The sequence below is a fragment of the Pleurodeles waltl genome, chromosome 4_1, assembly GCF_031143425.1.
Source record: "Pleurodeles waltl isolate 20211129_DDA chromosome 4_1, aPleWal1.hap1.20221129, whole genome shotgun sequence".
Lineage (NCBI taxonomy): Eukaryota > Metazoa > Chordata > Amphibia > Caudata > Salamandridae > Pleurodeles > Pleurodeles waltl.
In genome coordinates, this window is record NC_090442.1 from 166,975,522 (window position 1) to 167,000,728 (window position 25,207).

The following is a 25,207-nucleotide window of genomic DNA, read 5'->3' on the forward strand; positions in this document are numbered from 1 at the left end:
CGTGAGCCCTAAAAAAAACCAAAAAAAACGTAATCTACCCACCACCCGTCCCCCCCCATCCCTTAAACCACCCACAACCTCAGCCCCAGACCCACTTACCTCACTGCGTCCTCTCCCGAACAACGCATGGCTTTTTCTGTGCCTTAACTACGCATATGTGTAGTATAGCACTTGCATGGTTAAGGCACAGAAAAAGCCGTGCATTGTTCCAGCAAGACGGGTACACTTGCGTGGGAAACGTCTGCGCTGTTAAGGACGTTTCCCCCGTCTTGGGATAATACAGAAAAAATAAGACATACCCTCGCTGCTGCATGGCTCCTGGGAGAGAAGAGGTAACAGCCGAATATATAGGCCCATATTTATACCTTTTTAGAGCCGCATTTCGTCACTTTTTTTACACAAAAGCAGAGCAAACTTACAAAATATAATTGTATTTTGTAAGTTTGTGTCAAAAAATGACGCAAATGCAGCACTAAAAAAGTATAAATATGGGCCATAATCTGCCAAAAAGTACGAAAAGGAAGACTCTGCAGACAGGTTGTATAGTAAAGGAAAACACCAGAAGTCAGTGGAAATTATAGCTACATAACGTGAGCAGAAAAAACTCAAATCATTAGTTCAGGGAGTGCCTTAGAGGGACATGGAGAATGACACTATCCGTGTAACCCTTGTTTTCTCCCACGACACACACACAAAGGCCCACCCCTGACTCTGATGTTGATGAAGGTCGGGGAATGCCCGTTTTCTATTTCAACGTTCTCTTCGCAGTTAATCTCTTAAAAGGTGAAACGAGTAACCTGTTTTAATGAAAATGACAATAAAGAAGGGCATGTCAAAGTGGCGGTGTGGCATAACAGAGCCAGTCTCTTACCGTCCTAGAAGGTGAAACGAGTTAGGGGAGCATTTAAAGAGATCTAAAACACTACCATAGATGCACAATATCACAAACCTTTTGAAAGCCACGTTGCAGACAAACTCATTGATTGCATTATGGAGCAATGGAAAATCCTTTGGCTAATTACACATGGTTCTAAGCCCCTTTTAAGAAAGGTGGGGGAAATTCCTGGAAGGATAGGGCGTCCCCGTTTTTTATTACACTTAGAACCAACATGTCCGATGTTATGATTTTATGGACCTCCACTGTGGTAGAACCTTCTTCCCACTGGTTAAGCATGCTCCATGAAGGTGGTGCTGTGGCTGCTTTCCTGTGACATTGGCCGGGGGAGAAGAGGAAGAGACGGGGGTAGGCTGAGGGGTGGCTGCTTGCTGTCTAACTTTGCCACGCTCGCTGTAAGACTTGTAAAGCGGACTAGAAGGCTGCTGCTGCTGGAACTGCTGTCTGCGACAAAAGAAGTAGCTCTGGCCAAATCCCAGGACTTGTGAAACAGCCTATAGTCTCTGGGCTGAGACTGAAGGCCTAAAGATCTAGCTGTCGCTTTACTGTCTTTGAATCACTCCAAGGCAGAATCAGCTTTGTCGCCAAACAGTTTCACACCATCAAAGGACAAATCCATCAGAGTGGACTGGACGTCAGGTGAGAATCCAGACCCCCTCTGCCAGGTGTGTCTCTGTGTAGCAATTCAGGTCCCCATTGCTCTAGCCACTGAATCAGCCATGTCCAGGCCCAACGGAATAACTTGTCTCGCTGCCACCTAAGTGTCATTTTACAGTTCTATAAAGTTCCCCTGAACCTCATCCAGCAGCTTTGGAACCACTGTCCCGGTAGAATCCATCAAGGCATAAATATAGTGGCCTAAAAGACAAGTAGTGCTGGCCAACTGAAGAGTCACACTTCCTGAAGAAAACACCTTCTTTTACAGATTGCTCCATTTTCTTAGACACCCTATCTGCTGTCTACTGAAGAAGTTGTAAAGGACCCTGGAGTCAACTTAGAGGAATAGGAAGCCTGTACCACCAGTCTTTCAGGAGATGGATGACTACTCAAAAACACAGGATCCCCTGGAGCAGTCTTGTACCTTCTGGCAATGGGTCGAGACACTGCCAGGGTTGACAAAGGTTTCTGCCGAATGTCCTACACAGGCTCAGTTAAAGCCTCATTAAAAGGCAATGGTGGTTCCAACACAGAGGAAGCAGGATGCAGCACTTCCGGTCCACCCATAGATTAGGCTTAGGTTCAGCTGTAAGAAGGGGCAACTCCAACATGTATGCAGTCTTCCTTATTAATGCATGATATGACATGACTTGAGGAGGAGGCAATCCTTTTGGTGACAATAACTACAATCTGGGGAAGTGTCCAATCCACTTGCAACATGCAGTCCCTCAAAATCTGGATCATGTGAAAGTATCTCACCTTCTTTCCAGATCATGATGTTGCTGGGTACACAGATATTGTTCCTCATGCAAAAGGCGCTGAGTTTCCCTAGGGGATCTATACCTCAACTTCAGCCGTAGCACCGGAGAAGACTGAATTGGTGCAGGCGACATCGGTAGCAGCACCAGAGACTTCAACACCTGAGCAGCCAAACCTAAAGGAACTGGAGTAAAAAGATGCAACACCAGGATGGAGCATTCCAATGTCGTGAGAGTGCATTTGGCACTGTTGACTCCTGTTGAATTTCAACTAGTGAATGAGTCATATTCCTCAGCACCAGAGAAAGCCAGGGTACTTGGGCAATCGCCTTGAATGGCAGGAACAGCGCCTGCTGATACTGTGCTGGGAAGTCTGCCAGCGAATACGACTTCGGATCAATGGGGCCCGCAGGCGCACCAGATGGAGCCATGGCAATGCTAAAAATGCCATGTATTGCATTTAGGAAGCTAGAAGGATCTGTTTTAGGAGCATGGAAAGCTGGATACTCTTGCTCCTGTCAAGGAGGTGGAGGAAGAACCGGAGGCGGAGAAACCACCTCTGGCTCTGGATTAGGAAGCAAAGTCAGAGGTCTCACAGGACTCAAAGGTGATGCCAGACAGGCTACAGGAGATGGATCTGGAGAGCCTTTAGTCAACCTCGGATGTGGAGCCACCGACGTCAGAGAAACATCTCTCGAAGATCGACATTGGGAACTGTGACGCCTCTTTTTTTTGTGCTTCCTCTTGGATGTCTTCAAAGAGTGAGGAGATGGTGATGCCGAACGAGGTCGAGACTGCCGATGACTTATTTTCTCCTTCCTTGCCTTGGCCATGAAGAGCTTCATCTCTTTCTTTCCAGGCCCTTGGGTTCATCTTCTGACACAAAGAATAGGCGTTGACAACATGATCTGAGCTGAGACACCAGAGACAATCATCATGAGGGTCAGTGATCGACATCTGACCCTCACACTCCCGGCAGGGCTTGAATCCGAACTTTCTTGGAGGAGACATTGTTGCAAAAAAAAAACAGCCTCTACTGTTTTCCAACCTGAAACACTATTGCCACAGCAAACCTAAAGAAGAGAAAACCATTATGCGTCGAATGCGCGGAAAACAGGGAGCTGACATCAGCACGCCATCGAGGGCTACTTATGGCTCTGATGATGTCAAACGGATGCTTGCAGAGCCATGGCATTATGACATCCTTGTCGATGTGGAGAGCTATGAAGAGAAGATTCCCGTGGAATGCTGGTGCATTAGGATATGCAAAATGTGAGGACTCCACAGGTACATGTATCCATCAGAATGCTAATCTAATAATTGTGTTTTGGTTGGTGGCTAACTCACTGCTGCGGATTCATATTATTATAGTCCTGTGCTGGAACATGCTGTCATTTGGTCCCTGTACATAGGTGCTGCTAAATGACAGTCCTACTAAGTGCTTCTTTGTCAGATACCGGACCCAGTTCTTTGTTTTGAAATGTCCTGATGTGTTTCCCAATGTTTGAAGAGTGCATGATGTACCTGTTGAATGTGGTAATATTCCATGCCACACACCTGTCACCCCTTCACACAAAATTTAGGATGAATTTAGCCATTTAAAATGGTGATCCTCTTAAGGTGAAAGAGAGCGAAGCCTATAGAGGCATTTTTATTTGTCAGGCAGGTCAACAGAAGTACAAAGAGGGTGATTCCCACCAAATGTGGGTGAGTTGACAGGTATGATGCTATATTTCTGTTTCGTGCAGTAACATTTCCCTGTGCCATGCAATGTTACAAACCCCTTTGGAATGGGACTATCAGTTCCATGACACTTGTCTTGATAACACGTTTTTCTGTTGCACGAGGATGTTTCTCTGTGTTTTATGGAAACATAAGTTCCATATGCTACTTGATGCATACACAACTCTGTGTCACATGACAACACATCTTCCTGTGTGTTAGGAGTACACTTTTTACATACAGTCACTGCCTCTCTCAGTCACTTTAGTGTGAGTCAGAGTCACATTTGGTTAGGAAATGTCACTCGTAGGCACACTGAAACTGTGGAAACGTCTCACATACGTAATTTGAAAACTTGGCAACTGTGCTCTTCTCAACACTGATCATGATCTGTTGTTGAAAGAATTTGTCAACGTCACTCAGTTAAGTACAAAACCCCCTTTATAAGGTTGATCTTCACTTGTATGTAGTGATAACGTTTTCAGGTACAGGGTCTGTCCCTTCTCTGGTAAGTTTTGAAGGAGACTTTGGGGTAACATTTGCTCCCAAACGGGATGCCTCTGACGAACACCAATCAGCGTGGATTCTCCTCATCCTCGTCAATATCCGTGGATGGATCTTATTCATGTTCCCCCGTCTCTGCTTTCCTTAATGTCTCTAAGAGTCCCTTGCACCACTTTGGCGTAATATGCCTAATGTTTCTCCCTACTCTGCCAAAATGACTCTGCACTGAAATACCTCGCACGTCAAACATGTGATCCTTCAGCTGACATACATCACAGACCTTATGTCAGTCGGAAGTGGCAACTTTAGTATCACAGGATCCAGAAGTCAAAAAGCAAAGTTTTCTCAGTCCCATCCCCAAGGAATTCATTCTCGTATGACCTGGAACCTTGGCAGTGGTCTAACAAAATTACTTTACACTGTGGCTCTTCCCCTGGTCTGCATATGAGCCGAAGCTGATCTTTCAAGTTCTTTCTCTAGGAGTCTGTGCCCTAATGGATTGCGGGTTCCATTTCAGAAAAATAAAATCGAAAAGTGTAGTTTGTGTCCTGATGCGTTGTGGGTTTCAAGGACCGTGGCCGAGTAGCCTGAGATGCCGACCTTGGAACTGGAGGACGAAGGTCAAATCCCTCCTGCGGCTCAACATCCTGTGATACTGGGCTAATCACGACCTCTTTGTGCGCAAAAAAATATGTGTAATGTAATCTGGTTCTTTGGTAAAAGCCCTAGGGCTAAAACTTCAAAAAAGGAAAAAAGTGAAGAAGTCTTTGCATTTTCCTGCAAACCAAAACAAAACACTGTGGGAAAATAGGTTGCATTATTCAAAATCCAACTGTGACCTAGAACACCAAACGCTTCTTGCTCATTATTGAAACCTGGACACTGCGGTAAGCGTGGTAATGTAGGTACTTGTGGAATATGGTAAAGTGCACAATTTTGTGCGCATTTCTTCAAACATTGACTTTATTGCAAGCACTGAAAAATCCCCGTTTTGCTGAAGAGAGAATCCCTTTGCATAGCGTGTGCAACTTGCAATTACTTTGAAAATGTTACAAAGAGATAACTCTAGGCCCCGTGTAAAGCGGTCTTCAAATCACGCCACAGGCCGACCAATAGTCTGAGTCCTTCCTTTTCCAAGTAGGCTCATAAGGCCTCAGTAGAAGGGCGCATCTCTTACTTTGTGATACTTCATTACAGTAATAATTCACAGTTGGATCATTTGGCTGGGTGTCTTGAGGGGAACTGTGGTCAGCTTGGCGCTTTTCAGATCAGATGACAGGAAGCATTACAGCAGAACATTAGCAGGCTTGTATTCTTTCCATTCACTGAGTATGTCTCTTGTTCAAAACGGATCAGTTCTTAACAAACATGTTAAGCTCAAAGTAGGGTGTGAGGGGAGCCTTCAGTACCTTTCAACAGTCTCCACGCCCCTACAAAACTAACTCACCCCCAAAGATCCAGCCATGCGGTGAGGGCGCCCTCCCCCCAAATATCCCAAACTGGCTGAAGTATGGAATCAATGTGGCACCAAAAATGTTGCAGAAACATCATTAAAAATAATAGGGACATTTGGATTTTTTTTTTAAGGAAAAATATTTATTTACATTACATGAAAAATAACATTTATGTTTTACCACACTACAAAGAACAACGTACAAAACATTTGCAGTACCATTTTTTCCAATTTTGGAAAACATTTTGCAATGAACCTATTGCAAACATTAAAAAAAAAAATAATCGCGCTGGAAAGACAGTCAACCGACCCAGTAGAAACATCTGCAGAGACACATTGATAACAATCAAATACAGCCATGTCCGTGTAGACATTACAGGCAATCATCCGGGTGGGATCCCATCAAAAAGGCAGGGATGTCCACACAGATACTGCGATAGGAACCAGAATGGTGCATGATCGTAGAAAAACTCTGCCACTAGCAAGAGATGGGCGTTCGTAAGGCATTGGGACAATGTTCGGATAGACTTTATGACTCTAACCAGATAGGAACCTGCCAATACAGATACCATGGCATCAATCTGACAGGCTCGTGTCTGGACACATAGAAACAATCTACCAAGCAGTGTCTTTATATGCACCACCCAAACAGGAGCATGTCCAAGGGACCTATGCACTCCAAGCACAAACAGGTCCAGAGAGAAACAGTGACATCAACAATACCAGCGTGGCCATAGCGACTCAGCCACACATGACATAAAGGAATGTATATAAAGATTTAAAGGCTGTCCACACATACACAGCAGGCATCTACCGAGCAGGGGCTTGTCCAACGAGCTATAATCAAGATCTTCCAAACGGGGAACACTCACTGAAAGACAGTATGCAAGAACAACATTGTGCACTCCCATAACTTACAGTGACACCAACCAAACTTGGCATGGGCACGTTCACATATACAAAGTGACGGCAAATAGACAACAGCATGTCCGGACAGACACAGATCTAAACAAAAGGACCCTGTTCAAAAGATACAGTGACACCTAACACATGGGTACATGTGCAGAGGGATCTAGTTCCACCTGTCCATTGTGCATAAAGACACATACAGTTCACCAAGAAGACAGGAGGAAATTCAGTAGGGATGTCATATGATCTCCCAGATATGAGGAACTGGCTCCAGCGAGGAGAAAGCATTTGCAACCAGTCTCACCTTTCAACTAATGTCCAAAGGACAGATCTATTGCGTGGATAGGTGTTTAAAGGCAAGCAAGGAGGCTACTCATAGAAACACAGTCAAAGATGCATCTGTTCACAAGCAACACCATCGACTCAATGATTTTTCCAGGAAAACGCAGAGCTGCAGATGTAAATGGTGACTTAATTTGGGAGTTTTAACTATAACCTCAGACAAGAAGGTCAAGGTACCAGACACAAAGGCAAATCATGTCACGCTTTCACCTAGAGCTGGAGAAATTTTGAAAACCTAGGACTGAGTAAAGTGAAAACACTAGCTGCTCTATGGTCTACACTCCACTGCAAACAGAAGGCAAACCAGGCCTGTGTAAAGACAGGAACCAAAGAAACAAAACCAGTGTCATCTACATCAAAGCAGCACTACGCGCACGTCCAGGTGGTAGGGCCACCAGCTGAAACGCGCACCACTGGACTGCACTACAAGGACACATTATGGAAGGTGCCCGAAGCGCCAACCAGTACTCTGTACACTACCCGTAGTCTGTGGCTTTCCATCTGTTAGTAAGCTGTCAGCTTATAGCTCGTGTGGCAATGGTCAGTGCCAAGACGTTGTTTGTTCAGCAGTGTGCACTCTAACAATTATCCCTCTCATTCTTTTACTTCCAAGAAATCCAACAAAAAGAATATTTCATGTGCTGCATCAGTGCAAGACTACCACTTTCAGAAATACATGTGCAGTAGCCACGGCCCCTTCCGAAAGACATGAGGTAAGCCCTACACTGACCAAGCCTTTCACACCCTGGTCATTGTCACTGGTAACCTTTAAGACAATTAGCAGATGGAGATGAATAGACCTAATCAGTACTTTTATGGACCACTTAATCTATACTCAGCAGTTACGCCTGCAGTTTCCTCTGATTGGCTGCAACGTGGATCTGAGATTTCAATACTCTACTCCCTTCTAAATAAAGTAATATGCATTTTCAGGACCATCTTACTACTAGCTCGAAATAGAAATGTTCCAAAACCCAACATTGAGCATTACAGTCATATTTACTCTTTTTTAAGGCTGCTTCTGGCAGAAAGCTAGTGGTAACACTGCAAAGGCAGAAGCGCAAAGATCAAGCCGAGCGTGTGGTCACTGGGATGTACAGACATGTTTGATCTGGCACCTTTTGGGGTACACGTGTTCTATTCCACTAACATTTTACCACAGGCAGCTCCTAAAGTTTATATCGGTCCATTAACATCTTGCATAAGAGATCATTAGAAAATGTGAAGGAAATGTTGGTGAAGGGACTGGATCCCAGGACAGAGCTGATGGGGGCACTAAAAGTACTAAACAGTGCGAATCGGATTAACAGACAAAACCAAGGGGATAAAATAAAGTAGGCCCTAGGCCTCAGAAGAACAGCTAAAATATTTCTTCATTTACATTTTTTTTGTTTGTTTTTTTACAAAAGGGAAAAAAGAAGATACTGCTTTTACATTTTTTGCATTATTTTTTTTAAATGATTTCATTATGAAAGTCAGGTACTTGACAGTCACGAGTTAGAATGCTACATGTATGCATGACATTTGCAAGCCCGCCTAACCTGCCTCTACGGTACTATCCATAGGTGCAGAATCATGCGGCTGAGATTATAGATTTGGCGCCAGATCTAGATCTCGACAACAATGATGGATATCCCGTCCACCAAAATATGAATCCCATTGTATTTAAATCAGGCCCTTGGTCTTCCATGGTGATCTGGGCGGTGTTTGCAGTAAGTCTGCTGTGCAGTCAGGCCATCCCCTAAACAGGGTATGTCTGACCTCCCAACTAGAAGCTTTCGACCATATACACTAATATATGTGTACATGGTCGATAGCTTCTAGCTGGGAGGTTAGACATACCCTGTCTGGGGGATGGCCTGACTGCGCAGCAGACTTACTGCAAACACCTCTCAGATTCTAGGATATTTTTATAAGAAAAATCAGAGAAAATAGTGTCAGTGTGGTGGGTAATTCCATTGGCAGGCCTGAAAACACATTTACTACTGAAATCGGCAGTGCTGGAACGTTTGCTGTTTTGAAGCTGCTGTGTCAGGAAAACTGAATCTTGCTGATAGCTAATAAATAATATTTACAATGGCATCAAAATAATATTACTTTTTTTTTCGCAAAAAGGCACACCTCCAAGGAAATTTGGAGACCTTGTGAAGATCACACACTTGAGATTCCGCCGGAGGAGGTGGTGGTATGGGGAAATTAGAGGACCAAGAAGGTGTACCAATACTAACACATGTCGTAAACAGAGTGCAACATAGATTCACACTCCAACCCTCAGTCTATTCATGAACCCTCTGAATGACACTCTCCTCTCCCATATCAACGAGTCTTCTCTGCATAAGTCTTAAATCAAATTGTTAAGGGCTAGCTTTCATGTTACTCAAAGCCCTGACCTCTACCTAGTTAGAGGCATGCAACTTCCAAAATGCAGTTTGCCGCTTGCTGGTGGGTCATGTTGCAATCGTATGACAGCCGATGATGGATCACCAGTCCACTAATGGCCTCCTTCCAACAATCACAGCGGCTCCATTCGGGGCTTGGTTTGTTTTGTGGTGGGTAGACATACAACCTTCCAGTGAACCTCAACGGAGAGTGGCTGTATGTCTCAGCTTGGCTATACAAAAATCTTTTTGAAGAGTCCAGGTCTCAGAAGGCCGCCAAGGAGTTGAAGGTGGTCTCATTTGCAAGCAAACACCGTCATGAACCCCACCATTTCTTTCTGGTGTGAGCAGTGGGGGCACAGCCTCAAAAAGCACACATCCCTGGAGGCCAAGAGCCTGGACATTGAGAAGAGGGAACACAAGGGGAAATCATCTGGGGTGATGACCATAGGGGTGTCAGAGTTAAGCCAATATCACCTTTCCCCTATAATTAACAGCATGGTTTAACATCCTTCCGAGAGAACACAAGTCCAGGGGACTGGGGTGGAGGCAAGGGACGGTGGGGAAAACAGCACTTTTTCTAAGATGTGGCATTCACACTTCTGTCAATTCCAATTATTTTTAAAGTTTCGTTTAGGCCAAGGTCGGGGCCCAACCTGAAAGAGAGAACAGAGACTGGTTAATATAGAAGAAGGCAGTTCGTTTCATTACACAACTGCACCTGCAGCTGTAACAAAGACATTTCTTGTTTAGGGCTAGATGTGAAGGTGCTCAATAACTTGTGTTCTCAGTCCAAAAACTCACCATTACCACCCCAAACCCTCAACACTGTGCCCTCTGCATCACCCACATACCCAGGAAAACACATACACCAAAAACCAATCCCCTTTGAGAAACTAATGCGTCTTTGGTTGATTTTGCGAGTTTGTGTACCGCGCTCCCATTGATCAAAGTAATTCCCAGCACTGTGCCAAGCGCTACCCCAATGAATCGGAGTTCAGGTAAAAGAACTGTAAGGACAAATCTTGCAGTCAGATGGATAGAAAAAGAATCTCAAGACACTAATGCCAGCCAAGCAAGGAAGGCGTGGTGCAGCAGAAGCTCTACACCTCTCTGCCAAGATGGAGTAATCTTCAGATCCGCCCACCGGGTCCTACAAGCCTCTAAGGGATGGAATGAAAAGCTTGCTCTGAAACACAAGACTAAGAAGATGCATTTCACTGAGAAAGAATCAGATGATCTAACTGGACTAGTTCCACAGGCCTTGCACTAGTACCAAGGACCAATACACTTTTCACACCGTATCATTCATATAACTCCGATAGGAAAAATGTTCTAGGGCAGAATCGGAGCAGCTAGAGCTAAATTATATCCAGCACATCAAAAAAATGGGTAGGTTACATTGCATGATCCATCCCTGCAATTGGCGCTGTAATATAAATAAATAAAAAAAAATTAAAAAAAATATATATCTATACATATTAAATGGGTAGGTTACATTGCATGATCCATCCCTGCAATTGTACATCTGGCCCTGTAAAATAAATTAAAAAAAAAAAAAATATATATATATATATATATATATATATATATATATATATATATATATATATATATATATATATATATATAAATAAATAATACTAAAGCACTTGAGGAGTTCAGTCATTGAATATACTATGTGTCACACTGGGAGGTTGCCTTTCAGCCATAGCAGGACATTCTGGTTTTTAGATACTAAGAAATTCAAGGGTATTTGAAAATGTGGGATTTTAGTTCTGGTTTTCTTCTTTAGTGGAACCTGGGGATGAGGAAAGAGCGTCATCTGTGCCTAGTAACAAAAAACCTAGGTCCTGAATTATACTTTTTTAGCGCCGCATTTGCGTCATTATTTGAGGCAAAAGTGGCGCAAACGTACAAAATTAAATTATATTTTAAAAGTTTGCACCGCTTTTGCGTCAAAAAATGGCGCAAATGCGGCGCAAAACAAGTATAAATCAGGCCCCTGCTGTTTGAGGGACCAGTTAGTGTCTTTTTCAAATGTCCTCCTTGCACTTGCCGAGAGTATGTACTACAAAGAAAAGTTACCATTTTCCTATATTCTGACAATAAAACTAATTTTTAGCCTATTCTACACACTGCCATGAGTGTTCATTGCCAACTGAACCAGTACACGATCCCCTTCGCCAAGAGTGGGCAATTACCGCCACAAAGGGGTCAAAGTACCACACAGAAAGGACACAATCGCATTCCATTCCACTCAGTTCCAGGTGGTAGTAGAAGGTGAGATATTGATTCTCCCTCCTTGCTACCTTTATCCGACACAGAAGAGATCACTTCCCTGATTCTAGAAAGCCCTTGGTCTAGTACCCAGACGTGGATCATGCTCAAGGTTGGTAACTTCTCATTTCGATGCTTCAGGGGCTTGGTCTTAGATGAGTCCTACACCATCTCAGTCTCGGCGGAGGGCCAGAACCAATCCCATCCGCACTCCCAAGTTTCATTTCACATCAAAACTCAAGCACTGCCGCGCCATTCAATCTTCCTTGTTGGAATATGCTCCCTGATCATTTTGGGGCCTGTGCGAGTTGTTACTCCTATCAAAGCCTACTCAAGTACTTGTTCGAAAGAAGTACTTTGTTTTCAGCGCAGGCGGATCTCTCCAGGTATTACTGCGCTAGACAAGTGCCTCTTGCAGCAGTAGTAGAGGCACTGGGAGTGTAAGTGCGAGTTACGATGTTTCCGCTTACTGCTGCTAGCCCACTGTTACAACTGGTCGAAAGAGTAAATGCACTCTTTGTGGTTTGTTGTGATTCTTTCTGAGATTTCTCCAATTGAATTTACTGCTTTTAGGATTGTGCCTCCATACCCCCATTGCATCTTACGTGCATCCTAAGCTATTGGTGCCAGGACCGTGGTCGCCCTCACTAATAATGAAATGTGGTTTCAGATCTCTCCTCTTTAACATTATTACACATTTTTAATTACATGTATTTAAACTTGGAGCTTTAATCTTCCTTTCCCACGTGTTTCTGTATGTGCCGTGCCTGATAGTAAAGTATATGAGCTGATGTTTCCATCACGTAACAGCTGTCGCTATGCAAACAGGACGTGGCTTATCATAGGAAGCATTATGGAAACCCTGGACAAAATGAAAACAACACATCCAGCCATTGTGGAAGGCAGACACATCAACAACAATCAGTGATTTCTAAAGCGCGGCTAATCACCCGTAGTTTCTCAAGGCACTGTTTGCGGGTGTGCTGCTCAGTCAAAGAGCCAAATCTTGATGTCCTTCCTGAACTGCTTCAGTGATGCGGTGTGCCTGACATGCACAGGTACCCTTGTTAATTTCCCCAAATCACCCCAATCCATTTCTGAGGTGCAAAAGAAAAGCCTCTGTTTATTGTGCCACATGGCTGACAGCTTGGATGGAAGTAGAAAGGAAGGAATGACCACAGCTGCGTGGCAGCAGCGCAGGGAAGGGGGCACGATGGATGGGTGGTGGGTCAAAAGGAGGATGAGGGAGATTGCCAACAAAGGAAGAGGACTTTAACATGTGGGCAAGGGTGCTTTGGAGATCAGGCACGGCAGGAAAGCAGGGAAATCAGGAAATGGAGAGGATTAACATAGTGGTGGAAGTCCTAAAGGTGAGAGATTGAATACGGGGGCAATTTAGGGGCTAACGATGATATATGTGGGCGGAGTGAGACTGTTAATCTAGATTTTTGTAATGTCACTGCCTAATTCAGTGCTCCTGAGAGAACACACCCCTAAATATCACTGTGAGCATCAATATGAGCAGCTGTCTCCATTAATGGTGTAGCTAAGCCATCAGTCAGCTATTTAGATCACTCTTAAGGCCATTTAGTGTCACCAATAAATAACCTGCCAGTATAACTGACCTTCAGCATTACTAGAGTGGGTAACCTATCAAATTATTTCTGATGTTTATAAAACTCAAGAACTGTGGAGCCTCACAAGGAAAGGCACCAAGAGCGATAAGCACTTTGCTTGTCACGTGATTTTTGAAGACAGCCATACACTACTCGAACAGAAATTGAAGCATGCCACCCTCTTAATGATAACCAACCTGCGTAACTTACAAAGACCAGGCACTCCCAGTACCACTGAAATAGCTTAACTTTCATAAGACGGAGAAAAGGAACTTCTTAGAGAAGAGATGAGATAGCCTTCAACTTATAAAGGAGGCAAGGCCAATGTCCTATCTACGTCATTGCGTACACGGTGTAGATATATTGAGAGAATTTCATACAAAATAGCATCCCTTCCACACACAAGTCATCCAGCTTGGCATTTTGTCCCAGCCCATCAGTGCCGGTTCTTACCTGTGATGCTGGAGCTCCAAGAGAATGGACTTCTCCAGCTGAGTTTCGGTGGATATCAGAAAAGAGGCGTCCATGTCATGGGCTCCTGACCTGGATTCCTGGAGAAGTGGTGCATTTAGTGGCTGGTCTACATATCCGTCCCAGACGTCAGCCGGTCCTTTTGGGATGTGCTGCTCATCCCGCTGTCGCGCCTCCTCATAGATTAACAGGTTGCGGGACCGAACTAAGGAGTAGATAGGCAAAGACAAAGAGAAAGAATCTTAAAAAGTAAGAAAACACTTTCACGTCTCCTCTTACTTTCTATTTTGAGGATGAAAAAACTGCCTTCCTGTTTGACTCTCTTATGCATCACGTCTTGGTGACATTTCCTACCCCACACGCAACCCCTGCCGCTTTTACCTATAGAGGCTGCGTACGATTCCGACGCGGAATGCTGGCTTGCCAGCGCTGTCTTTGTGGCAGAAGGGTAAGGCCCATAATTCTGTGAGAAACTTCCAAAGGCAACTGCAAAGCAAAGCACCACCACCTAGGAAACAAACAAAGAGCAGTTTGAGAAACGAATCTCAAGCAGATAAGGAGGGAGCAAAGCGAAAACATGCAGTTATTTATTCTAAGAGTAATGAAACGCACAGCTATCTTGCACGGATTCAAATGCTCCGAATCATCCCCTTCCGCAGAAGACCAGATACTGAAGCATTTAAGTTTTTTTGTAAATTATTTTTAATTAGTTTTACATATAACATTAGGCATATTCAATTATTGTATCCACTGAAACACTTCACAGTTAATGTTTTTCGATCTTAAACACCAAATGGTCAATTTGTTTTGGGGACGCAGGATAGGATAACTTGGACCGTGAGATTACCGGATTTGGGAAGGTCGGGTGTGAACCTCCAACAGTGACATTGGAGCACCACTGCTACAGGGAGGTCAATGTATCTTCTCCAACACGTGATCTCCTTACAGTGCATAGAGTATAAGAGATCAAGGCCCGTATTTATACTCCGTTTGCGCCGAATTAGCGTCGTTTTTTTCGACGCAAATTCGGCGCAAAACTAACGCCATATTTATACTTTGGCGTTAGACGCGTCTAGCGCCAAAGTATGGGCAAATAGCGTCATTTTTTTGCGTGAACGCCTTCCTTGCGTTAATGAGATGCAAGGAAGGCGTTCCCGTCTAAAAAAATGACGGCAACGCAAATGCGTCGTATTTATACTCCCGGGCAAAAATCACGCCCGGGAGGTGGCGGGTCAAAAAACCCCGCATTTGCGCCACTATTTAACGCCTGGGTCAGGGTAGGCGTTAAGGGGCCTGTGGGCTCAAAATGAGCCCACAGGTGCCCTCCCCTGCCCCCAGGGACCCCCCCTGCCACCCCTGCCCACCCCAGGAGGACACCCAAGGATGGAGGGACCCACCCCAGGGACATTCAGGTAAGTTCAGGTAAGTATAATTTTTTATATTTTTTAATTTTTTTGGGGTGGCATAGGGGGGCCTTATTTGTGCCCCCCTACATGCCACTATGCCCAATGACCATGCCCAGGGGACATAAGTCCCCTGGGCATGGCCATTGGGCAAGGGGGCATGACTCCTGTCTTTACTAAGACAGGAGTCATTTAAATGGCGTCTGGGCGTCGAAAATAATGGCGCAAATCGGGTTGAGGCGATTTTTTTGCCTCAACCTGACTTGCCCCATTTTAAGACGCCCTAACGCCATTTTCCCCCTACGCCGGCGCTGCCTGGTCTACGTGGTTTTTTTCCACGCACACCAGGCAGCGCCGGTCTGCTAGCGCCGGCTAACGCCATTCCATAAATACGGCGCCCGCATGGCGCTTCAGAATGGCGTTAGACGGCGCTAAATTTTTTGACGCTAAACTGCGTTAGCGCAGTTTAGCGTCAAAAAGTATAAATATGGGCCCAAGTATTCACAGAAATACCTGAGGATTGTGCTTGGCCTTTGCTTGAAAGTGAAGCTGAGGGCGGCTGCATCACTTACTTAGATGAGGTACATGCAAGTGTTCCATGATGCTGCCTTGCAAATAGCAGCAAAAGGAAGACTGCTGAGGAATGCAGCAGTTGCAGCTGCTGCCTTACCTCTTGGATTCATGAGAAAACTTAAGGAACCCGCTGGCTCTCTAATAATGTCCTAGACAATCAAGGACTCATCTGCTAATATCCTGGTCTGATGCAACCTCTGTTTAACACACAACAGACATTCTACAAGATAACTTGGTAAAATTACATTATAAAGGTTTTTTTCTTGCATGGAGCATGTGTAAGACTGTTTTACAGAGAACTCTGGAAGAGAAATTGCCAATTTAAAAACAAACTCAGAAACAGTTATGGGCATAATTATCGAAATATCACAATTATTGTTCAGATGTCCGCTTAAGCAATACTGGCCTTGGGAAAGTGACCTCTCAGAGAGGCACTGAGCAGGGCCAGAGTCAAAGGGTCCCCAAGAATTGTTTTTCTGGCCATCCCTACCCAGTGACAGACCTCCTACAAGAGCACTATCACTGCCGGAAAGCATATCTCACCCTTGCTACTTGCCAGTGTACAAGAACGGGATAAAGGGAAGCTCTTCTTCAGGCTGGTGATGGTGCCGGTACCCCGGGGTAGGTAGGCGTGAGAGCACAGTTCACTGTGATCCCAGCGGCAAGCCATGCACTTGTTAAGAATTAATTTCCCAAATCGTGTTTTAATCTTTACCTTCTGCAAATTGAACTATTACCAGCCTGTGTCAGAGGGAAGCAAAAACTATCCAAGCATTAGGCACTGCACTATCCCTTGTGGCCACAGCAAACGATAAGAATAGACGCCACTCCGTTACAAGGCTCCAGCCCCCCCACATATTCCAACAATGTGTTGGCTACAGGGATGAAGAGGATCTTCTCTTAATCCTGCTACCCAAAATATCCTGTAAGGATTGCACAGAAAGGTCACGGTTATTTAGATCGTTGCAACCTGTAGGGCCTAGTATTTCTAGATAGGTTACTGCATAAGGCAAGGTCTCCAAGGCCAACTTTCACTTTTATATAACCTGCAGAGGCTCCCCAGACCTGTGAGGTGGGGCAGATGTTGCTGGACTAAATTCCTTATCTGCATATTAAGCAGAACGAAGCCCCTTTTCTATGAGCCACAAATTCAAATGTCGTGCCGCTTCATGCGACTGCATGTGCTGCAGATCCCAAGGCCTGACCTGTGCATGTCTACAACCCGGATCTGTGAAAAAACAACAGAGCCCACGCCTGATGTATGGACCTGAGCTGCAGGTTCTGATTCCATGCCCTGCGCTCTTGCTTCCATGCTGCAGAACCAGCTCTTTTCTCCGGTACACACAGTGCAGGTCAGATTTCAACACTAAGCCTTGCATTTCAGTCCATACAAACCCCTGACCAGTGGCCGTGAGCTGCAGGCCCAACCACTACAGGTGAACCACGTGATGGAGCTGCACAGGAGCTGCCCCCCTGCCCTGTGCGCACAGTCCAGACAAACCCCTGACCAGTGGCCGTGAGCTGCAGGCCCAACCACGAGCCCACTACAGGTGAACCACGTGATGGAGCTGCACAGGAGCTGTCCCCCTGCCCTGTGCGCACAGTCCAGACAAACTCCTGACAGTGGCCGTGAGCTGCAGGCCCAACCACGAGCCCACTACAGGTGAACCACGTGATGGAGCTGCACAGGAGCTGCCCCCCTGCCCTGTGTGCACAGTCCAGACAAACCCCTGACAGTGGCCGTGAGCTGCAGGCCCAACCACGAGCCCACTACAGGTGAACCACGTGATGGAGCTGCACAGGAGCTGCCCCCCTTCAGTCTGCACATGCATCAGATGCTTGCATACGCTGTACAGCTCAGCCGGCTCGGATACAGGCTGCACGCTAGATAAAATACCCTTCACAGTGCCCAGGCTTCATGTGATTGAACCAAGGGGATGGGGCGTGAATAGCCTGAGCTCAGAAAACAAAATGGAGGATTACAAAATGAACAGACTGCTGAGAGATTGCAGGATACCGGCATGTAACAGGGCAAGAGCCCTACAAAATCAACGGAGCAGGGAGAGCAGAGACAAGACGGCGATGTCACTCACCATCAAACAGGTGCCAGTCTGTGTGCTGGCCACCTTGCAGGACCGGGAGACTTTGTCGGACACCATGGCCTGGAGCCGCTGCAGCTGCTGAAGGAGTGTCCTAGAGGAGGAGATAGAAGAACATCTCAGACGTTCAAGCTTCTACTGCCCAGAACACGTGCCCTGGAGCTGGACGTACAGCGGGAGATGCCTGCTGAGGGGTTTACGCACCATCAAGTCCTTACTAATACTCAGAGATTTGTACTGTATTTCAGAGCAGTGTCTTCTAAACTGAATTTTTAAAAATAGCTGCATCTGCTTAAAAATACAGATACCATTTTCAGCCTATCTCCTCTGTACTGCCCACTGTAACATTTATGACTTAATAACACGTCATTTATTCAGATTAAACCACATTCGGTGGATCACTGCTTCCCACATTGGAAAAACACATTGATTTCCTGTAAGACATTCTACCAACAAATGCCCCTTTGTCATGACATCAATTCCAGACACATCTGTTTGAAAATATACACCACTTAGCTGTGGCGGACAGTTTCAAAGGCACGAAGCACAAGCGGAGTAGACTGTGTGCATTATAATTTACTCTTCCCATCCAATGCATTCACCACAAACCTCAACCATGAGGGTTTATAGCTCCCTTTGCAGCCACAGGTTTCTATATTCAGAATGCAGTCTATCTTTTTAAATGAATACAAACATTTCAGGGCAGTTTTCAGCAGTGGGCAGACTGGGGTTATCTCTGCAAAATGCCTCAGTGAGCTCGGATTTCCTCCGGCACAGAAATGTGTCCCCTGGAGAACTGGAATATAATCTCAGGCCTTGAGTACAAAGAGGAAATTAGTAAGCACCAGACAATGTTCGGAAAAATAAATTATGGGGCGGTGACTGAAGAGGGGGTGCCGAATCTTAGGCGAGGCTGTCATTAAAGGCTGCTATTATCTTTAGTTAATCCTGGAGGTGATATGGCATGCATGTGCTGAATCCACTTGGCTTTGCTATCAGGGACATTTGTATCTAGGGAGCATGACGGAAGCCCAATCGAACACCCACAGAAAGTCGCACTGAAGAGGATGCATGCCTAACAAGGAGCCACAAACAGGCTATTAGAAGAGGATGCATGCCTAACAAGGAGCCACAAACAGACTATTAGAAGAGGATGCATGCCTAACAAGGAGCCACAAACAGACTACTTAAAGAGGATGCATGCTTAACAAGGAGCCACAAACAGACTATTTGAAGAGGATGCATGCCTAACAAGGAGTCACAAACAGACTACTTGAAGAGGATGCATGCCTAACAAGGAGCCGCAGACAACTTGAAGAGGATGCATGCTTAACAAGGAGCCACAAACAGACTATTCGCAACTTTAATGGGAAGCGAGGCAGCGGGGGAGCCAGGGGAACAGGCCTGGGCCTACATAAGAATCTCTCACCGGTTAGTGCTCTCCAGGACCTCCACCTTCTTGCGCAGTTCACAGTTTTCAGTCGAACAGTTCTCCACCCTGTGGGGGAGACACATGTGGTTTCACAACAGAAAATGCAGAGTGGACAACATGTATGTGGTCAGAAAAGTGACCAGGAGTATGGAGGGAGCAGGGCGAGACGTCTGAGGACGGGGGGCAGCACGGAGACTAGCGTGAGGAGGTACGAAGAGGAAGTTCAGTGCCAGGAGAGAGGGGAGTGAGTGAAGCTGAAAGGGGGGGGGGTGTATGTGAGAGGAGAAGGGACCGGTGGCTACAGTTGGGAGGGAGAGAGAGCGAGAGTTAAGAAGGAGGTGGGCCAGGCAGGGACAGCAAAACCAGGAGACAGAAAGTGGAAAGGAGGGGAGCAGCGAAAGAGGAGTGAAATCAGAGCAAGAGAGGAGTGAAATCAGAGCAAGAGAGGAGTAATATCAGAGCAAGAGAGGAGTAAAATCAGAGCAAGAGAGGAGTAAAATCAGAGCAAGAGAGGAGTGAAATCAGCAAGAGAGGAGTGAAATCAGTGAGAGCGGAGTGAAATCAGAGCGAGAGCGGAGTGAAATCAGAGCGAGAGCGGAGTGAAATCAGAGCAAGAGAGGAGTGAAAGAGCGAGAGAGGAGTGAAAGAGCGAGAGAGGAGTGAAAGAGCGAGAGAGGAGTGAAATCAGAGCAAGAAAGGAGTAAAGTCAGAGCAAGAGAGGAGTGAAATCAGAGCAAGAGAGGAGTGAAATCAGAGCGAGAGGAGTGAAATCAGAGCAAGAGAGGAGTGAAATCAGAGCAAGAGCGGAGTGAAATCAGAGCAAGAGCGGAGTGAAATCAGAGCAAGAGCGGAGTGAAATCAGAGCAAGAGCGGAGTGAAATCAGAGCGAGAGAGGAGTGAAATCAGAGCGAGAGAGGAGTGAAATCAGAGCGAGAGAGGAGTGAAATCAGAGCGAGAGGAGTGAAATCAGATCAAGAGAGGAGTGAAATCAGATCAAGAGAGGAGTGAAATCAGATCAAGAGAGGAGTGAAATCAGATCAAGAGAGGAGTGAAATCATATCAAGAGAGGAGTGAAATCAGAGCAAGAGCAGAGTGAAATCAGAGCAAGAGAGGAGTAAAATCAGAGCAAGAGAGGAGTGAAATCAGAGCAAGATCGGAGTGAAATCAGAGCAAGAGCGGAGTGAAATCAGAGCAAGAGCAGAGCGCGCAAGAAAGAGAACAGGAGGGGACACAGAAGGCGAGAGGGTGGGCTGGAGCTAGAAAGTGGAAACAGAGTTGGAGTTGAAAAGGTGCTGAGAAAGGTTATGGGGCGCACAATCAGAGGAGGGAGACAGGCAGGGAAGAAGAGGATGAGAGAGAGAGTGAGGGAGGAGAACAGAGAGCAACAGAGAAAGAGAGGGAGGGAGAGTGGAGTCGACAGAGGCGAGGAGATAAATGCAGCAGACAGGAAGACTGAAATGTCAGCATGGTGACGCAATTACTTTTTCTCAAGAGTGTCCATGTATTCCTTCTTCTTCCTCCGACTCTCCTGGGCAGAGATCTGAGAAGGGAAAGAAGCTCTGATTAGTTATATGAGGGACAGAAAGGGAAGCGGAATAGACAGAAATGAACAGAAAGTCAAAGATAGACAGAGACAGATAAAAAGTCGTAGAGATATAGACGAATAGAGTCAGAGATAGATGGATAGAGAGAGAGACATAAGAGAGACAGAGATAAGAGATAGAGCGAGATAAACAGAAATAAGAGAGATAGCGAGAAATAAAGAGAAAGACATAGATTAATAGATAGATAGCTAGATATACAGATAGACAGATATACAGATAGACAGGTATACAGATACATAGATAGATAGATAGATAGATAGATAGATAGATAGATAGATAGACAGATAGATAGACAGACACATATACAGATATACAGATAGATAGATAGGTAGATATACAGATTGATAGATATACAGATAGACCGATAGATAGATAGATATACAGATAGACAGACAGACAGATATACAGACAGATAGATATACAGATAGATAGATATATAGACCGATAGATAGATAGATACACAGATAGACAGATAGATATACAGATAGATAGACAGATAGGTAGATAGGTAGATATACAGATATATATATATATATATATATATAGATAGATATACAGATAGATAGACAGACAGGCAGACAGATAGATATACAGATAGTCAGATAGATATCTATCTATATATATATATATATATATATAGATAGACAGACAGACAGACAGACAGACAGACAGGCAGGCAGACAGGCAGACAGACAGACAGACAGACAGACAGACAGATCCCGCGGGGAAGCGGCGTTACCTTGTTTTTGATCTTCCTGCGGATCTTCTTCAAGGCCTTCTCCTCCGCTTTGGTGAGGGGCAGCTTGTTGGGGATGGGGTACCCCTCGGCGACCAGCGTCCTCTTCTCCTCCTCCGTCAGGAGCAGGGGCCCGGTGCCCTGCAGCTTCTGTGGCGCGGGGACGGCACAGGGGGGGCGGCGCAGAGGCAGCGGCCGGGAAGGGCACAGAGGTGGGTAGAGTGGGTAAATGAAGATCAGGCGCACATGTAAAGAGGTGGGAAGGAATGGACGTACAGAAGGGAGAGAAACACAAGGAATCGTTTATTATTATACTTAAATAATGAGAGGAAGCCTTCTGACCGGACTCTGCCCGTGTGGACTGAGGACAGTACAGAGATGCCCTCCTAGGGCTACTCGCAGGCTTGCCCAGGCCGGCGCCGATGGGCAGCCCCCGCCCACTCTAGCTCCCCAGGCACTTACATGCGGCGCGGTCAGCAGCGGTGAGCTGGAGAGGGCCGAGGGGGTGCGGGAAGCAGCCTTGCCAGGAGCCTGGGACTGGGAGGGACTCGATGGAGGGAGCGACCTGCTGGGGCTCTGACTCCCGTCCGAGTCACTGCCGTGGCTGCTGGGAGGAGTGGGCGGCAAATGCAGAGAGTCCATCGCTGTTCAGGGGAGAAAGAGAAGATGGAGTTAATATCAAGACTAAAACAAACACCGCCAGCATCCGTCGTCCCGCAGATCCTCGCCTACCTGAGAATGGACTACACAAGGAGGCCTTTCTGCATTTGTCCAGGGACTCAAAAGAGAAGGCAGGGAGAGGGAGCTCAAGGAGAGGGACTGCAAGGAGAGGGACTGCAAGGAGAGGGACTGCAAGGAGAGGGGGCTCAAGGAGAGGGACTGCAAGGAGAGCGGCTCAAGGAGAGGGACTGCAGGGAGAGGGGGCTCAAGGAGAGGGACTGCAAGGAGAGGGACTGCAAGGAGAGGGACTGCAAGGAGAGGGGGCTCAAGGAGAGGGACTGCAAGGAGAGCGGCTCAAGGAGAGCGGCTCAAGGAGAGGGACTGCAGGGAGAGGGGGCTCAATGAGAGGGACTGCAGGGAGAGGGGCTCGAGGAGAGGGACTACAAGGAGAGGGACTGCAAGGAGAGGGGGCTCGAGGAGAGGGACTACAAGGAGAGGGACTGCAAGGAGATGGGGCTCGAGGAGAGGGACTGCAAGGAGAGCGGCTCAAGGATAGCGGCTCAAGGAGAGAGACTGCAGGAAGAGGGGGCTCAATGAGAGGGACTGCAGGGAGAGGGGGCTCGAGGAGAGGGACTACAAGGAGAGGGACTGCAAGGAGAGGGAGTGCAAGGAGAGGGGGCTCAAGGAGAGGGACTGCAAGAAGAGGGGGCTCAAGGGGCGGGACTGCAAGGAGAGCGGCTCAAGGAGAGGGACTGCAGGGAGAGGGGGCTCAATGAGAGGGACTGCAGGGAGAGGGGGCTCAATGAGAGGGACTGCAGGGAGCGGGGGCTCGAGGAGAGGGACTGCAAGGAGTGGGGGCTCGAGGAGAGGGACTGCAAGGAGTGGGGGCTCAAGGAGAGGGACTGCAAGGAGAGGAGGCTCGAGGAGAGGAGCTGCAAAGAGAGGGGACTCCAAGGAGAGGGACTGCAAGGAGAGGGACTGCAGGGAGAGGGGGCTCAAGGACAGGGTCTGCAAGGAGAGGGACTACAGGGAGAGGGGGCTCAAGGAGAGGCACTGCAAGGACAGGGACCTGCAGGGAGAGGGGGCTCAAGGAGAGGGGGCTCAAGGAGAGGGACTGCAAGGAGAGGAGGCTCGAGGAGAGGGACTGCAAGGAGAGGGGACTCCAAGGACAGGGACTGCAAGGAGAGGAGGCTCGAGGAGAGGGACTGCAAGGAGAGGAGGCGCAAGGAGAGGAGACTCGAGGAGAGGGACTGCAAGGAGATGGGGCTCAAGGAGAGGGACTGCAAGGAGAGGAGGCTCGAGGAGAGGGACTGCAAGGAGAGGAGGCTCGAGGGGTGGGACAGCAAGGAGAGGGGGCTCAAGGGGTGGGACTGCAAGGAGAGGGGGCTCAAGGGGTGGGACTGCAAGGAGAGCGGCTCAAGGAGAGGGACTGCAAGGAGAGGGACTGCAAGGAGAGGGACTGCATGGAGAGGGGGCTCGAGGAGAGGGACTGCAAGGAGAGGAGGCTCGAGGAGAGGGGCTGCAAAGAGAGGGGACTCCAAGGAGAGGGATTGCAAGGAGAGGAGGCTCGAGGAGAGGGACTGCAAGGAGAGGGGGCTCGAGGAGAGGGACTGCAAGGAGAGCGACTGCAGGGAGAGGGTGCTCAAGGAGAGGGGGCTCGAGGAGAGGGACTGCAAGAAGAGGGAACTGAAGGAGGGGGGGCTCAAGGAGAATGACTGCAAGGAGATGGACTGCAAGGAGCGGGGGCTCAAGGAGAGGGCCTGCAAGGCGAGGGAGTGCAAGGAGTGGGACTCAAGGAGAGGGACTGCAAGGAGCGGGGGCTCAAGGAGAGGGACTGCAAGGAGAGGGGGCTCAAGGAGAGGGACTGCAAGGAGCGGGGCTCAAGGAGAGGGACTGCAAGGAGAGGGGGCTCAAGGAGAGGGGGCTCGAAGAGAGGGACTGCAAGGAGTGGGGGCTCGAAGAGAGGGACTGCAAGGAGGAGAGGGACTGCAAGGAGCGGGGGCTCAAGGAGAGGGACTGCAAGGAGCGGGGTCTCGAAGAGAGGGACTGCAAGGAGTGGGGGCTCAAGGAGAGGGACTGCAAGGAGAGGGGGCTCAAGGAGAGGGACTGCAAGGAGTGGGGGCTCAAGGAGAGGGACTGCAAGGAGAGGGCCTGCAAGGAGAGGGGGGCTCAAGGAGAGTGACTGCAAGGAGAGGGCCTGCAAGGAGAGGGGGCTCAAGGAGAGGGACTGCAAGGAGAGGGGCTGCAAGGAGAGGGGGCTCAAGGAGATGGACTGCAAGGAGATGGACTGCAAGGAGATGGACTGCAAGGAAAGGGGGCTCAAGGAGAGGGCCTGCAAGGAGTGGGACTCAAGGAGAGGGACTCAAGGAGAGGGACTGCAAGGAGCAGGGGCTCAAGGAGAGGGACTGCAAGGAGAGGGACTGCAAGGAGAGGGACTGCAAGGAGAGGGGGCTCAAGGAGAGGGACTGCAAGGAGCGGGGGCTCAAGGAGAGGGACTGCAAGGAGCGGGGGCTCAAGGAGAGGGGGCTCGAAGAGAGGGACTGCAAGGAGTGGGGGCTCAAGGAGAGGGACTGCAAGGAGCGGGGGCTCAAGGAGAGGGACTGCAAGGAGCGGGGGCTCGAAGAGAGGGACTGCAAGGAGTGGGGGCTCAAGGAGAGGGACTGCAAGGAGTGGGGGCTCAAGGAGAGGGTCTGCAAGGAGAGGAATGCAAGGAGA

General features: G+C 47.5%; 1 protein-coding gene across 2 annotated transcripts in view; it reads right to left on the reverse strand.

Moving 5' to 3' along the window:
- Positions 1 to 9,529: 9,529 nt before the first annotated feature.
- The window catches only part of CREB3L2 (cAMP responsive element binding protein 3 like 2), a 147,053-nt gene continuing 131,375 nt past the window's right edge, over positions 9,530 to 25,207 (reverse strand). For both annotated transcript variants that reach the window (XM_069227968.1, XM_069227969.1), the window contains exons 5-12: positions 22,295 to 22,476; positions 21,836 to 21,982; positions 20,974 to 21,032; positions 19,490 to 19,558; positions 18,055 to 18,154; positions 14,367 to 14,493; positions 13,968 to 14,190; positions 9,530 to 10,274 (exon numbers count right to left, since the gene is read on the reverse strand). In XM_069227968.1, the coding sequence (XP_069084069.1) occupies positions 10,199 to 10,274; positions 13,968 to 14,190; positions 14,367 to 14,493; positions 18,055 to 18,154; positions 19,490 to 19,558; positions 20,974 to 21,032; positions 21,836 to 21,982; positions 22,295 to 22,476 (983 nt within the window). In that variant the 3' untranslated portion in view covers positions 9,530 to 10,198. The remainder of the gene's footprint in view (positions 10,275 to 13,967; positions 14,191 to 14,366; positions 14,494 to 18,054; positions 18,155 to 19,489; positions 19,559 to 20,973; positions 21,033 to 21,835; positions 21,983 to 22,294; positions 22,477 to 25,207) is intronic.